This window comes from Solanum dulcamara, chromosome 7, assembly GCF_947179165.1.
Source record: "Solanum dulcamara chromosome 7, daSolDulc1.2, whole genome shotgun sequence".
NCBI lineage: Eukaryota > Viridiplantae > Streptophyta > Magnoliopsida > Solanales > Solanaceae > Solanum > Solanum dulcamara.
Genome location: NC_077243.1, coordinates 17836275 through 17852821, shown reverse-complemented (window position 1 = coordinate 17852821; position 16547 = coordinate 17836275). Strand labels below are relative to the sequence as shown.

General features: G+C 36.4%; 2 protein-coding genes across 2 annotated transcripts; one reads left to right on the top strand and one right to left on the bottom strand.

The window, feature by feature from the left end:
* Positions 1-2215: 2215 nt before the first annotated feature.
* On the bottom strand, positions 2216-10319 carry LOC129893931 (uncharacterized protein At3g49140-like). Its single transcript, XM_055969374.1, has 10 exons — positions 10021-10319; positions 9656-9890; positions 8926-9028; positions 8765-8832; positions 7930-8100; positions 7715-7840; positions 7164-7502; positions 6367-6519; positions 5804-5899; positions 2216-2640 (listed from the first exon to the last, which is right to left on the bottom strand). The coding sequence occupies exons 1-10, from the start codon at positions 10104-10106 to the stop codon at positions 2536-2538; spliced, it is 1482 nt and encodes a 493-aa protein (XP_055825349.1). The 5' UTR covers positions 10107-10319; the 3' UTR covers positions 2216-2535.
* A 99-nt stretch (positions 10320-10418) lies between these two features.
* On the top strand, positions 10419-16400 carry LOC129893932 (pentatricopeptide repeat-containing protein At4g21190). The gene is made up of 6 exons (XM_055969375.1): positions 10419-10516; positions 10828-10952; positions 11321-11419; positions 11686-11829; positions 11923-12135; positions 15980-16400. The coding sequence occupies exons 2-6, from the start codon at positions 10863-10865 to the stop codon at positions 16361-16363; spliced, it is 930 nt and encodes a 309-aa protein (XP_055825350.1). The 5' UTR covers positions 10419-10516; positions 10828-10862; the 3' UTR covers positions 16364-16400.
* The last annotated feature ends 147 nt before the right edge of the window (positions 16401-16547 follow it).

Below are 16547 nucleotides of genomic sequence, written 5' to 3'. Positions count from 1 at the left end.
TAAAAAAATATTTGAACGAACGAGTTTGTTATAAAGATGTTTGATTGTATCAAATATAATAATGTGTTATTTATACAATTACTATTTCAAAATTTATATATTTGTTTTGAAATTGAGATCGTTCAAATGAATCAGCAAATTGTAATAAGTTTTATCTCTCGTTAATTGAAATACTTATCTCCATTTTGTTTATGATTATTCCTCCTCCGCATAGATTCAATTATTTTTTTTCATGTTGTAGCGATTTCGTTTTTTCACTTTTGACACCGTTGCCTAAATAAGCTAATAAGAATAAATTGTCAATAAAAATACACATGAACTGTAAATATTTCGTTTTGCACCTTAAAAATTTAGAAGAATGAATTGCAAATATATATAGAGAGAGAGGCGGGGTGCGCGGGTGAGGGGGGCGCTTTATCAAATTTGAGCTCTTTTATTGAAATTTAATTTTAGGCCACCAGTTTTGTTAAATGGCCTAAAGCATTTTCTTGGTAGACGTCTTTCTCAGTTACCATTATTCGATCGTGTCATTTCTTTTAAGCATTTTCCATATCATCTTTGGTACTTTTGCGGTATTTTCCCATGTGAAGATGAACAGAACTGGACAATAATGTGAGATCATCCTCCCATTAAATATTGCTATACAGAAACAACAATTCATAATAAAACAATAATAACGTATACTTTAAAAAAACCTTTTGAAATGTCTGTTGGAGTAGTTGACTAATAAATTAAATTTAAAATGCAATCATCATATGGTTGATGCAAATATATATGTTGCTATTCACGGTATGCATGTATTTAATTCATAGCAATTTAAAATGCAATCATCATATGGTTGATGCAAATATATATGTTGCTATTCACGGTATGCATGTATTTAATTCATAGCGCCATGGTGAATTAAATTCTCTTATTATATATGTAAATAGTAAATACAATGATTTATTATCATACAAATTTTAATAACTTATTTTAGATCATAAATTTTATTTTTTCTTTTAAATTTGAATTCATATCACATTAATTGAGACAGAAGGGGTGCTTTATCTGCCACTAGCATAAAAATTACAAATTACCTACGCCTACTACAATACGCTATAATAAAGTCGACAACGTAAAAGTGCATAAGTTAGATCCAAATTTTTTATATTTTTGGCAACCGGCTCGCTAGTGTCACATCTCTATGTCATGCTACTTAATAGTAATAATATTTACTCTAAGCTTTAAATGACGATAAATTAGATAACATAGGAAATTATACTTGCTCTTTTGGAGGATAAAGGCTAGTCTATACGAAAATGTTGTGCTCTCCCACTATTTACTTTCAGAGTTTTCTTGGAGTGTTTCTTTAGGATGAGTGGTGTAAATTTAAGCATGAATTCATGACCACTCACATCTCTGTTGGTCTATTTTTGTTAATTTGATCATGGATTCAAGTAATTACCAATAATTATGAAGTAAGTGAAAGACAACAAATAACAACAATAACAATACCCAATACATTCCACCTGAAAGATTTAAAAAGAGGAGGATATATGTATTAAACAGATTTTGTTCATATTTTTAATAAAGTAAAAAGATTGATTTTAATAGACACTTAATACACGACGATGTATTACTGTTAAAGTTGAAAGGCATATGAATAAAATTGAGGAAAGTATATAAGAATGTAAACAGCATATTATACCAACAATCAAGAGAATACGCACAATGCTACCTAGGCATTAGCTTAAATTAATAGTCATTATGCAGTACTTTATAGTTTACATGAGCCGTATCTGTACGTAGTACTAGTAAATACAAATTTTTGAGAACATTAATTTGGACTTTGGAGTTTACGAAAATGGCAGTATTTTTGGAAAATATTCCCATTTGCTTAGGACATATAAATAGTCTCAAACACCAAAAGCCATGGTGTAGAAATTTCCTCGAAGTTCACTTTAAAGTTAAATAGTACTATATGTTTTCTAATTGTTTTTTATTAAACAAACAGACTCAATTAGCTTCATATATGGAGCTCTGATACACTTGATGTTGAGTGCCCCACGTCGGTTAGGGATGAGAGATTTTGTCTGATTTGACGATCCTCAAGCTATAAGTTAGTTTTTGAGGTTGAGTGATCCATTTTGTCCAGAATAGATAATGTAGCTGATTGCAAGGACAAGCAAACACTTACCCTGATTCTTCAACAGATATAAAATTGAAACAGATGTACAAACGATGACCCCTTTATTTCCAATGAATATGTATCTGTACAACCGATCGCACCTTTTGTTCCGATCAAATAAGCAAAATGTTCCGAAGTTTCACATAGGTTTAAAAGAATACTCATTACCAAAATTGCTTCAGCATGAGAATTTCGCTGTACAAAGTCGAGTTTATATTAAAATTAAAGCGACCAAGTAATTATGACTCTTCACTGAAATAAATATGATGTAATGGATCAAACAATCACTACATGCTATGTACAACTCTGAGTCAGAAGTAGTACAACAAGATCTAGAGAATAGTTTTCGGGTCTTCTTAAGCTTTTCATGATTCAGCTTGCTGACTTTCTTTCTTTTGGCGGGACTTGTGGTGGATCCTGGGAAACAGTAGATCATTAAGTTGTCTTTCAGCACTATACTCCGATGAGGCCTGCAAAGCAACATTCTATTACCTTTTTCACGTACGTTAGGTAAAAGAAAAATGCAGGCACAAAAGAACACAATATGAGTGTGTTTAGCATGGAGGAACACATTTCTCGAAAATACCATGTTTGGTTAGTTTTAACATTTTGGAAAATATTTTCTTAAGAACACAATTTCCTCTAATTTCTGGAAAATAACTTTCCTAGCAAGAGGGAAGTCATTTCCCAAACTCTTGCACCGTCCCACGTCATTTCCAAATGATGGTTTCAACCCACCCTCACCCAAACCCCCACAGCCACCTACCCTCATTAATTTTAACGCTTGGAAAATATTTTCTTAAGAACACAATTTCCTCTTATATCTGGAAAATAACTTTCCTAGAAAGAGGAATGTTGGGTTTCTTGTAGTTTTGATGACAGACAAAATGCTTTTTGGGCCGGCTAAATGGGCTGGATCAAGAATGGACTTGGAACAGGTTAATGAATCAGGTGCCATGCTGATCTGTTCCATCAGAAGTCTAGCTGAAGCAGGACTACTGGAAGGAATAGAAGTCCAATGAAAACTAGAAGACTAGAAGAATCAGAAGACCAAAGAAGTAAAAGATCAGAGGTGAACTCCATCAAAACAAGTCTTCCACTCAAACACACATATGGAAGAGTTTGACTTCACAAGGTGGTTGTGAACAACTATACCTCGATGCTCTGAAGGTATAAATAAAGAACTCCTTCACAGAAGAAGATTATGCACTAGCACAACAAGGTGTTTTAGTGGATTTGGGTCAAATCCTACAGAGGTGAAGGTCGTCGTTTTCTCCATTGTGAGTAGGGTGTTTTTCACGTAAAAACACTGTGTCTTTACTTTACTGCAATTATTACACTAATAAATGGATAAGAAGAAACAGGTAAAGTAATACGGTTTATAGCTTAGGCAAAAATTAGGCATAACTCACATGGGTTATTAGGACATGCACAATATCTAAGAGGGAAGTCATTTTCCGTAACTCTTCCACATCATTTCCAACTGATGGTTTCAACCCAACCACCCCACCCTCATCCAAATCCCCACCTCCACCAACCCCCCACTCCCTCACACCACCCTCCCAAACCCCCTGGCCCCACCACCCCTTAAAAGTTAGTTATACCAGTTATCTTTTTTTAAAAAATATTTTTGCTTACTTACCAAATACCAAAAAATATATGAGAAAATCACTTATTTTCCAATGAAGACCCGAGTATGGACCATGGGAGGAGACTCAGAGCATCTCCCTGTGTTGCTGGGGTTACACCAGGGTTCAACCCTTAGCCCATTTTTAGTTGTCTTGGTGATGGACGTATTGACCTCACATATTCAAGGTAAGGTGTCATGGTATATGTTATTTGTGGATGATGTAGTTTTGATTGACGAAACTCGCTACGGGGTTAAAACTAAGTTGGAGTTTTGGAGACAGACCCTGGAGTCTAAAGGGTTCAAGTTGAGTAAGACCAAGACTGAATACTTGGAGTGCAAGTTCAATGAAGAGAGGTAGTTTCAAGTATCTTGGATCGATTATCCAAGGAAATGGAGAGATTGGCAAGGATGTCACTCAACATATTGGTACAGGGTGGATGAAATGGAGGCTTGCTTCAGGAGTCTTGTGTGATAAAAAGGTATCACCAAGACTTAAAGGCAAGTTCTACAAAGTGGTTGTTAGACCAGCTATCTCTCACATTCAGAAGATTAAAGTGGCAGAGATGAGATGTTACGATGGATGTGTGGGTATACTAGGAGAGATGAAATTAAAAATGTGGATATCCGAGACAAGATGGGGGTGACTTTGGTGGAGGACAAGATGCAAAAAACGAGGTTGAGATGGTTCGGGCATGTGATAAGGAGATGCACAGATTTCCTAGTGCGGAGGTATGATAGGTTGGTTATGGATGGATCCAGGAGAGGTAGAGGTAGACCAATGAAATATTAGGGAGAGGTAATTAGACAGGACATGTCACAGTTGTAGCTTTCTGAAGACAAGACCTTAGATAGGAAGGTGTGAAGGGCGCGAATTAGGGTAGAAGGTTAATATGTAGGAATGCGTTACTACTAGTAGGTAAGAGTGTTTTGTCTTGTTGCCCTTACTATTAGTCGTAGAACTACTTTTCTAGTTCCTTGTTCTTCTACGATTGTCTATTATTCCGTGTAGTTTGTTTGAAGTATTATTTTGTTATAGTACTGTTATGTTACTATTTGTTATTTTTGTTACTATATGTTGTTTTTGTTACTATCTATTGTCTATTGTACTTCCATTATGTCTTTTCCTAGATTGTTTTTGTCTTGAGCTAAGGGTCTATCAGAAACAATCTCTCTACATTACATCTGAGGTAGAGGTAAGGTCTGGATACACACTATCCTCTCCACACCCCACTGTGTGGGACTACACTGGGTATGTTGTTGTACCAGACACCATATGTCTTCAGGTTTCAATTTTTCTCTTGCTGAGAAGAAATAAGAACAAAAATGGACTACCTTCGATATTAGAACATATGATCCCAATAACCTAGAAGGTATAGGATTTAAGATGAACAAATATAAGAAAATGTGTGTGCAGGTTGCCTTTCCCTTTTCTCTATTCAATCTTGGTTTTCAAATTTTCACATAGGATACCCCTTAATTGGTTTTAAATTTCAATTTTTAGTTGTTGAAGACATAACTAAGTATAAATGAGCTCTCTCTAATTGCTTGAGGTTTAAATAAAGTGGTCACATGCTTCACGTTCGCATCAGAGCATGCAAAAGTCTTTCGTTCATGTTTCACTGTCACCCTCCTAACATCAACAATGCCTCAGACCCCAAATTATCAACAATGCCTCAGTCCCAAACAATTTGGGGTCGGATATGAATCCTTAGTGGTCATGTTTCTCACAACCACTCTTCATTGAAAAGAAATCCACACATGTTTTCCCAATACCAAAGAATTAGGCATGCATGTGAGGATATGCAAGGCATAATTATGCCTCTTTCACAGATTAAACTTTTAGATGAGGTCACCACACACATCAACGGGCCTGTTTTTCAGGTTAATGTCAAGGACTTTGATCCACAAAGAAGGAACTCATTTACGACACAATATATACATATATATATGCAACAAGTCAAGTCCCTAAACTCCTAAGAAGAAAAAGTGTTACAATATCTTACCCGCTTTCTAAATGAAAACCGTAGTGTTTGGACTTGTGTCCCAGAGCAAACTCTCAAGTCAAAACCAAGGCTGTCCACACCAATCAGAGACACCTCCTGCCATTAATCACAAGAAGAAACTCTAGATGAATACCCCAGCGAGCATCATACTTAATAGAAAATCTAGTTCAATATAAGACACATTTCCATCGTAAACACAGGTAAGTGTTGCACACTCGTAATTCCAAAAAATAAATACATAACAGAACCAAAAGTCATATGTTTCAATTTAAAATGCTGACTACAATATTAGACATTGTTATCAGGTAAAAAAGTTTGTTTGAGGTTTAGGACATTCTATCTTCCAATCACATGTTCAGGTTTCTCTTCTTATCTTATCTTTTTAAAATTTTCTCCAGTGCATGAGAAACGGAGGTTGAGTTGCATGGTTTTCTTTAAATTATTTTCTCTGTAGACCAATCCCTGGGCTGTACAGCAATGAACTTCTGAGGACAGAAAAACAAGTAAATCTACTAATCTCAGGACAATGTTTGAATCTGAAATTACAGGCTGAAGGGCCTTACCTCCACCTGAATTCCCTTGCATCTCCAACAGAGAGATCTAAGAGCCTGCATAGTCTTCTCTCCAGCAGCTTTAAGCCGAGATATTATTTTGGCAGCTGAATGTACAATTGCATCAGACCTAGCTCTCCTAAAATCATCCAACTCAACGAAGATCTGTGAGCACCAAAATAAAAAACATAAACTCGGTAATCCCTGAATAATGGTGAAAATGTAAACAGGAATCTCCCACAAGAAGAAAATGGTCAAAGAATGCAGATATAGAACTGGTCAAATTTCATTTAAAACGATTGAAAGAGAAAAAAGAAAGAATATCCCATGGATCTTGTCTACGAGATTTACTTGGTAGGGAAATCCACAGTGAAATTATCATATCATTTATCATCCACCATGACACAAAACAGTTTCAGAATCCTGCTTATGGAGCCAATTCTGAAACTAGATTTTAACTTGGCATACAAACTTGTATAATCCAGGATAGACATTTTTCCTGTTAAGCAATTGAATGAAAATGAGTAACCTTTTTTTTTCCTTTTTCTGTGCTAATGATAGTTATTCCCTCATATTCCTGTCTTGTTAAATTAAGTGTCATTCATTTATTGTTGCTCTCTATGCCACCAGAACTTATTGAAGTCCACAATGATTCTCCATAGTTTATGACAATAAGTTTTGAGATGACCAAAATAATTACTGTAAATACAGAAATTGCACTACATAAACTGAGACACGTGCAGAGGGAAGAACGGAATGTTAACCAACAACAATCAAGGTTGAACCTCACAAAATCTACACACAGGTACCTGATTCCCATTGGAAGAAATTAACTGAATTCTGATCATCTCTAACTTGTAAAATAAAGTTCCATTTCCTAAGTTCTCATCCTTTTCCAATTCTTCCCAACTTGGGCTATCTTGTGATGATCCACTCTCATGTTTGTGGCCATTTATTTGAATACCACCCTTTTCTTTGTGGTCGTCATTTTTTTCTATCTGATTTAAGTCAGTGTCACTCGATTTTTCTTCAGATATCTGCTTTTGAATAGTAATGTGTTCTTCCAGAAAGGATGGCCTTAGAAGGCCTTGTATAGCAAGACCTGCAGGAGGCTGGTCCATGAAATCTATAGGGTCATCTGTCACAACCTGAGAAACAAAGAAGACCACAAACGAAGTGGGTCACAAATTACCAATTAGATAGCAGATACAGAAGGTTTAATGCCAGCATGGCATATGCATGTGCAGAAAAATAAAAGTTTAATTGTGCTAATTTCACTCAATAGGAAGTCGATTTAATGTCTCTCCTTAATTTAACTTTTGACTTTTCATGGCGTGAAATCAATGATGTATAGAATCACCTCAGCAATCTTTTTGGCAAAATACATTGGATGAGAAGAGCGCATGGTTTCTAATTTAGCCCAGTCCCCCAATGAGCCATCAGAATCCCCATCCTGATCTTCATCATCAAGAATGGCAACCCAATCCTGTGAACAAGCATTTAAACTGATTTTATTAAATGGAAAGTGCAGTTACTCGCATTCTAAAAAGTAAAGCAGTTGAAATAAATAAATACCTCGTCACTGTCACCATCATCATCATCATTGTCATCTTCATCGAGGTCATCTTCTTCATCAATATCACTGTCCTCATCGTCAAAATCATCTATGCCATAATCAACTTCAGATTGACCAAATGACTCTAGTTCACTTAGCATTTCAGCAGTATCTAGGCCAATAATTACTTGCTGCATCATATTTGAAATTTAAGCAAGCATCAGAACTCTTTTCTTATCAACTTTTTGTCATTTCCTAATTAGCAAGGTAACAAAAAAGTAGACCCTTTTTTATAAATAAAAAAAAACTGACTTATGCCAGCTTCATCATAGGTACTAACATTATGCATACACATAGCTTCCTCTCACTATTCAAAAGTCATCTCTTGTTTCCTTCCCTGAAATGCTAAAAGAGCACCGAGATAGTTGGAACCAACAAAAATGTTTAAAAGAAAACTTCCAGTTCGTCTAAAAATAATTGATATTTGAAGACTGGCAAGTAATTATGTGATAGAACAGTCTTTCCATGGGAAGATGATTATCGAAACAACAATCAAGAAGTTGCATTACTCAGACAAACTTATCCTGCATGGTAGATAAACTAGCATAACACAACTTGCATCATTATACATTGATGACATGAAATTCTGCAAAAGGTTAGTACGTATCACCCTGGAAGACCGTTGACTAATCAAGAAACATGTATCAAATACGGCAGAATCATTTGGAAGTACTTAGAGAAGGCAGTATGCTCTGTCTGATTCAATCAAAAAAAAATATGCAAAGGAATAATGCATCAATTGACCATTATGCAAACATGAAAACAAACAGAACTTTTTAACTTCAATGTCCATACCACAACATTTTCTTCAGCTGTCAGAGTTTGCAGGATGTCTTCATCATTCTTTACTTGAAAGTAGATGTCTGACCAAAAGGCAAAGCACATAAACCTTCATAACGACCAAAATGTACTAGCGGCAGGAAAATATACTAAATGACAAGAATTGAGCAGCTTACTTCCAAGTTCATCAGTTATGTAAGGCAAGTCTGGCCAGAAAATGTTCTCATGCACTTCATTGTTGACCACACCTGAAAACATGAGTGTTGCTTTGCTGTTTACCTACAGATCAAGTGGGAAAACCAATATTAGCTTTCTGAAGACAACTAGCTACAATGATAAGTAGCTATCCGAGTTCATCAGTTATCTGGCCAGGAAAAGTTTCCATGCACTCCATCATTTACTAAACCTGAAAACATTAGTGTTGCTCTGCTGTATAACTAAAAGATCACGTGATTAAAGAAATACTATTATATTTGCTCGTGACAGGGTAGAGGGAAAGCGGAAAGATATTGAGAGCTTGGGAGAGATGTCCTGGCACTGGAAGTTTGTATGACTACTCCCTGATCACCATGGACGACCCTGGATGCTATCCAGCTCTAATTAAGAGCAAAAAGCATGATAGCATAGTGCAAAATCAACACTGAATTCAACTACCAGTAAATTTGTTTAATTTCAAAAAACTTAACAAGTAAACGAAGTGAAAAACTTGATTTCCAAGGGAATTGTAAAACAATAGTTCAGTAAGGAAATAAAATCTTAAGTGATCCCAAACTTTCTGTTCTTTCTTTCTTTATATTTTTCCAACAGCTAATGACTAAAATCTCTTTGCCTTTGCATTCAATGCAGTATATGCATCCAACATTCAATTAAATAAAGCAACCATGATACAATAGTATTTACTGGTACCTCAATGATTGTTCTAGAAGTTTCAGCTGGCGAGAGTTGAGCTTCCTCATTCTTCCCATTTTCCGAATCCGAAATGTCTTCACACGGATGATACCTGGATGGTTTCGCATTCTGTTTCACCGGTCCAGAACTCGCACTAGGCTGATCTCTAGCACTTGCTTTAATTCCACATTTTTCCTTACCCGTTCTTGTTCTTCCACCATAATGCTCCGTCCTCAACCTCCTAAACTTATTCCTACAAGAAAACAGTACAAATACCGCAACGAGTTTACAACATCATTTGAGCTTGCACTGTGTGCTTTTTACCGTTAGTATATAATAATCAGCCGGATCAGTAATAGAGGCATTAATAGGAGAAGTAGTACCGAGGGATGAAGAAGCTGGCGGAGGTATGGTTGAAGTTACCGGCGGGGAAACGGACGGCGACGGCGGCAGGTTCAACCATAAGCATTTTTTCAAGTTTTCAGCAACTGAGAAATTGAATTAGCAGGCAGAGATCGATGGAGTAGAAGCAAAAGCAGAAGGTTTCTTCAAAGATCTTCTTCGTCCATTGCTCTGTGATTGGGTGTTGTGGTTCTCTTATTATCCGTTTGAAAGCGCTCGCTTGTTTCTTCTTCTTTATTCATTAGCAATATTTATGCGATAAAAGATTCCATGTCTGCTCCCATACCGTCCCTACAGCTGAGTCCACCTGCCAAACTAACGGTGTGAAATTACTGTAATGCCCTTAGCTGTCATGTGGTTTAAACCTTCCAACTGAGAAAATATCTCGGTTCATGTGTGGAAGGGAACTTCTGCTTTGGGAAGCCATTAGAATACAACTCTCACTTTCAGCTATCAATTAGTTGTGAGCATTTTCTGGTAAATCTTTCAGTCTTATTGATTTTTCCCTCATCCATGTTGGGATTATTTTTTTTATTACTATTTAATTGAGGCTACGGGAAGGGAAAATGGGTGAGGGGATTATAAAGTGGGGAATAGAAATCTCACCCATAACAAAGTTTAACTACTCAATCAACTAAGATTGTCATATTTTGGTTATTGATCCAAAAAATAATAGAATAAATTTTTTGGGGGGTATTGACTGTATGGATTAGGTTTAAAATGAGGGAACTTATTTCTTTAACCAAATTGAGTATTATTTTATCTAATTCTTGAATTGTTTGTTGCAGGAGTTTCAACTGATGCTTTTTCGTCCCCACTGAGAATGCTTTGTTTGAGGTATTCTCCGGTAATTTTTACTACAAGAAGACAGGAAACAATTCAACTCCCCAAGAACTATAATCGTAATGTTGTGGTAAGATTCTGCTATTTTTTTGACGCCTAACAAAGTTGTTGTTTTCCCACTGCTATGTCATAAGCTCTATATAGACTGAGCTGCTAGTTGCAGTGCTAATGTCAATATGTTTGAAAGTAATTAGAGAAAAGGATATAATATTTCAGAAAAGAAAAAAACTTGTAGAAGTTCAGAGAAACTCTATGGTAACTGTAAAGGACTTCAATTTTACTTCAGGAAGAATCACAGGTTGCCTGACTTGGACGTTTAAAAGAAACATGCTCAATTTGGGTTTCTATGATTCATTATTGTTTGCCTTGTCTTCCTCTTTTCTATTTCCTCTCTTCTTGCTCTTGAAGTCACCTCTCTGTAATTCTGATGTTTCTCAGGTGTGTGAAGCTAAAGGTCCACGACCGAGGTATCCTCGAGTGTGGAAAACGAAAAAGAAAATAGGGACCATTTCCAAGTCACTGAAGCTTGTTGAGTGTGTAAGATTTTCTCTTTGTACATATTTTTTTTGGGTATGATTTCAAGACAAAAGGTTCCAATTTCTCTGCATTAACATGAGTGTTTGCATCAGGTTCTTGTCTTAGTTGCCCTTGTGTATACGCATAATCAAGAAATTGTACTGTTGACCCCCCCCCCCCCCCCCCACACACACACACATGAACAGGCACCTGCATCCTGAATAATGCTATAATATATAAGTCTGGTTTAACAGAATTTAGCTTACTTTTGGATTTTCTCTTTGTAGATAAAGGGATTATCAAATGTCAAGGAAGAAGTCTATGGAGCGCTTGATTCTTTCATTGCATGGGAACTGGAGTTCCCTTTGATTACAGTGAAGAAAGCATTAAAAATTCTTGAGAATGAAAAAGAGTGGAAAAGGATAATTCAGGTATCATCTTATCTGGTGCCCTAAGTTTTTATTCCTTAAAAGGCTTATCAGGTCCTAGTATAAATGGTATCAATCGAGGATATCTAATTATAGGTGACAAAGTGGATGTTGAGTAAGGGTCAAGGGAGAACAATGGGAAGCTATTTTGCATTGTTAAACGCCTTGGCTGAGGATGGAAGAATTGAGGAAGCTGAAGAGCTTTGGCTGAAACTATTCTCTCAGAATCTGGAAAGCATGCCTCGTATTTTCTTTCAGAAAATGATATCCATATACTATCACAGGGAGATGAATGAGAAGATGTTTGAGGTATCCTATATTTTTTATGCCTTCCCTTTTTCTTGCTTCTGTACTCATTCTCTTCAATTAATTGGTTTCGCTCCAGTCATACCTTGGTAGTTCCTTTTTTTTTCCATGGAATTGTGCCTTTTCTTTCACAACGCATGATCCATTAGGCCTCTGGAATCAAATATGAACCATATCATCTCCCATTGTCATTCTATTGTCAGCTCAAGCACACACCCCTGATGTTGAAAGATGTACCTTTTGATAAGTGGTTTCTTTCAATGGAAATGGAACAACCAAACTATATATGCTACAAGACTTTGGCAATTAAGAAGCGTTATGTGTGTGTTTTTCCTCTTCTTTTTTTTGATAAACATAAAAAGCTAGCAATGTATTAATATAGTAGTCCAAAAAGGATTGTGTAAAACCTAAAGTAAAGAGGAAGCAATGAAAACATAGAATTTTAGAGAAGTGGCTCTCAGAAAACAAATAAATGAAGGAAAGCTTACATTTTATCACTCGAACCATTGTGTGTTCTGTTATATACAGAAATTTTATCCATTCATATTCATTTCAGTTAGTTGGGGCAGTTTGTTCATCAGGGAAATTAGTTAGTATATATGGGTCTAACCAACTGGGAATTGCATAAAGGGGGCTAGCTTGTCTTCGGGAAGGCATCGAATGAATAATACTGATCTCTCTCTTCTCTTCTTCTACATCATACTCTCTCTATTACATTTTTCTGCTTGATTGTTCAGGAGCTATTCTGCCTTATTAGCTCCTTAGACTTGCAGTTGCAGATTTGTGCTTTTTCAATGAAGTACACAACATGCTCATATTTTGGTCCATCTTCCCACAGTGAGAACACTTAGTTATTCCATTTGAATGAAATCCTAGTTTATTTCTTTTGATAGAGGAGTCAATTATATCATATAGAAACTTAAATGCGTTGTTGGTTTTTTGCCTCATGTCACCCCTTCTTTTAAGCCAATTTCTCAATACCACCACAGCCTTCTTCACATATAAACTCATTGAGGTTGATAAGACATATTAGAGTTAATAGAAATTTTGCTATATGTGAGGGAGTTTGAGGGTGCTTAGGGAATGGGTAGTGAAGAGAGCAGTTTGAGGTTAGTAACTGCCAATAGAACTATCTATAATTGCAACAACTAAACTAGCTCAAATCTGATATGTTGAAGTCACAGATTAAGCACAGAAATACAGGAAGGAAAATTGAAATTAGCCAAAAAGAGAGTGTTTCATATAATAAACACAGCTTAAGTGGATGATTCAGCAGAACCTGTACGTGTAAAATAGATTGAGCTTTTGACATAATCAATAATGCCCCTATAAAACTGGTAAAATTATTTTTAGAAAAGATATAATATATGAAGTCTGAAAGTAGTGTTGAAAATTGACAGAAATCAGCCTACACTGGTTGAGGGCCAATAATGGGAAGTTCACAGTAAAATCAGCCTACAGACACCTTGACAGGCCAGCTGCAATTCTCTTACCATGGCCTTGGAAGATGATATGGAAAGTTAGAGTACCTGACAAGGTGGCTTGTTTCACCTGGTTGGTAGCCAGGCAAGCAGTACTAACTCAGGACAATCTAATGAAAAGGGGAAGGCAATTTTGTTCCAGGTGTTTGTTTTTTTTGTGAAAGAGAAATAGAGACAACAAAACATCTCTTCATCCATTATAGAGTGACAGGGAAACTGTGGCAGGTGTTTTTTAACTTGAGGGGTCTCAGTTGGTCCATAAGGCATACCTCAGAAGCTCTAACAGCTGGAATAGAGAAGGAAATATGTCAGGCCACAAAGAGAGATGGAAGATTGTGTCCCTATTTGCATCTGGTGGACAATATGGAAGGAAAGGAATCAAAGATGTTTTGAAAACGAGAGCATCCCCTTCCAAAGTTTGAAGTTGAATTGTCTTATAACCTTTTATTTTTGGTGTAACTATGTCCTCCCCAAAAAGGTGGAGGATATTACTCACTTTCTAGATAGTTTAGGAGGAATATAGGTGATAGATATCTTTGGTTTTGCTTACTTACAACTCCTGATGTAATTACTTACTAAAATACACTAGTGGTGTATTTTGTCTATAAAATGCTAACTTTCTCAAAAAAATTGTAAGTAAAAGTTTACATGATCTCTAATTGTAGGTTTAAGCTGAGTCAATTAACTTGTGAAAATCTACCAGCTACACCTTGGATAATGCCTTGTGTCCTGGTTTTAATAGACTGGTAGCCTTTTCAGTTGCTGATTACTACATGTAGACTTTTTAGCTGCTAAGCACTATTCTATTCCAAGTTTAAGAGCCTGTTTGGATAAGCTTTTTTAAGCTGCTTATAAGTTGAAAACTGCTTATTATAAGCTAAAAAAAAAATTGGGGTAACCCAACTTATTTTTTTTGGCTTATAAGTTGTTTTTAGCTTATAAGTTGTTTTAGATAAGCTAAGTCAAACAAACCCAATGATTTTTGGGGGCTTATTTTAAGCACAAAATGACTTTCAGTTGGTCAGTCAAACACTTAAAAAAAAGTTGAAAACAGCTTATAAGCTAATCCAAACGGGCTCTAAGAGTATTCAGTTTTGTTAGAGAAGTGTCATGAGTTTTCTTCATTCAATGTTGGCAACTTGTGTTCAAGTCATACAAGTTGATTAGCAATTATCAAAGCATAGAGACCTTGAATGTTATTTACTTTGATCGCGACTGGCTCTGCTACACTAGGTTCTTCCTACGGCACTACGCACCCTTCCCTTCTATCAAGTGAATTCCATTGTTCTGGTCCGAGAATCCCTATGTCTGAGGTCAAGCAGGTACGCTCTCGTTAGTCGAGGCTAAAACCTCTTATGTCGCCGCTCTCATCAATGGGCATAGTCACTAATGTCTTGTTATCTCAAGACACTTTGTCAAGTTGTTCCTTGTTGACTGCCCTTGTGATTCTTCTTATAGAATGTAGTTCCCAAACAGTTTATAGAATCTCTAACTTGTATTTCTCTTATCATAGTGGAATTCCTCCTCCTAACGCGTGGACAGACATTATTGGCTGAACCATGTAAATCTCGGTGTCTTCCTTTTTTGCCTATTGCCTTTACTATCTTATTTTGTCATCTTGTTCAATCAAATAGCGTTCAATCTCATCTGTTGTCATAACAAACTTGTATCAAAGCCTTAGGCTTTGTGTTCACACTGTGGTGGTGTTCACAAAATTGGTACTCTTTAATTGTGTATTTCCTATCACTTCCATCGATAACTAAATGTCACGAGGGAATGTGAGTTTATTCCCTGTATGCATAGCCATCTTGAGGGTTGCGATGGATGGAAAGTGAATCCCTCAGTCACAACCATATTGGAAAAGTGGGTTGGTGCTTTCTACATAGGGCAAGATTTGGCTTGCAAAAGTAAGTGCTATACTGGGTCGGGGTTGTTGGTACAGGGTGTTGCACCAACAACCGCTTTGAAAAGATAGGCTTGGTACCTAACCATCGCGGGGGACATTATTCTACAAGAGTGAGCTCTAGCATTAAGTGATGCCAAAACTATTGCAGGGTGTTGTCATGGGCCTCAATAACCCGTAAGAAAGACCTGAGAGCAAACTTCTTTTTGAGAGTTTGAGTGGAGATGGAGAAAGCCACCATACCACTGAATGCCTCTACATACTTTTGCCTCGACTGTTTTGGTTGAGAAGGTATTGATAGCATTTGGAAGTCTTTGGGATTTTCTTAGTCTTCTGTCAATTGACACTATATTTTGGTAGGAAGCTTTTTTTTCCACATGAACCATCAATGTATTGTATTCTTAATTGAATTAATGTTCCATATCTGTTTCATTGCTGATATCTAGTTTATATTCATCTGCAGATATTCGCAGACATGGAAGAACTTGGTATTAGGCCCACTGTGCCAGTTGTCACAATGGTGGGAAATGTTTTTCAGAAGCTGGGAATGATGGACAAGTACCAGAAATTGAATAAGAAATATCCACCTCCTAAGTGGGAATATCGATACATAAAAGGAAAGAGGGTCAAAATAAGAACAAAAGATCTTGATAAATCTCACGATCATGATCTTGTAAGTAAGTCTGAAGAGGTAGATGAGTCTGAGTTCGACGAGAACTCACAAGATCAAGCAGATGAAGTTGATGAAGATTATGTAGTAGAGCAACTCAGAGAAGTTGAAGAGTGTGAACCTGGTGAAATATCGATTGTATCTAGTGAAACAAGGGAATCCTTTATGTCAACTTAATGATTTGAATTCCTATAAAGTTATCATTTGTTCGACATTTATTGCTGTGTTTCCTCTCGTGTGCTGAATTTAACTGCTCATTATCAAATGAACCAAGAGGAAAACCCAAAACTTGAGCTGTAATTTAAGTTAAATCTGCCCCGTGACTGGAATGGATATTCAAGTGAAATGAGAGGATGAGAAT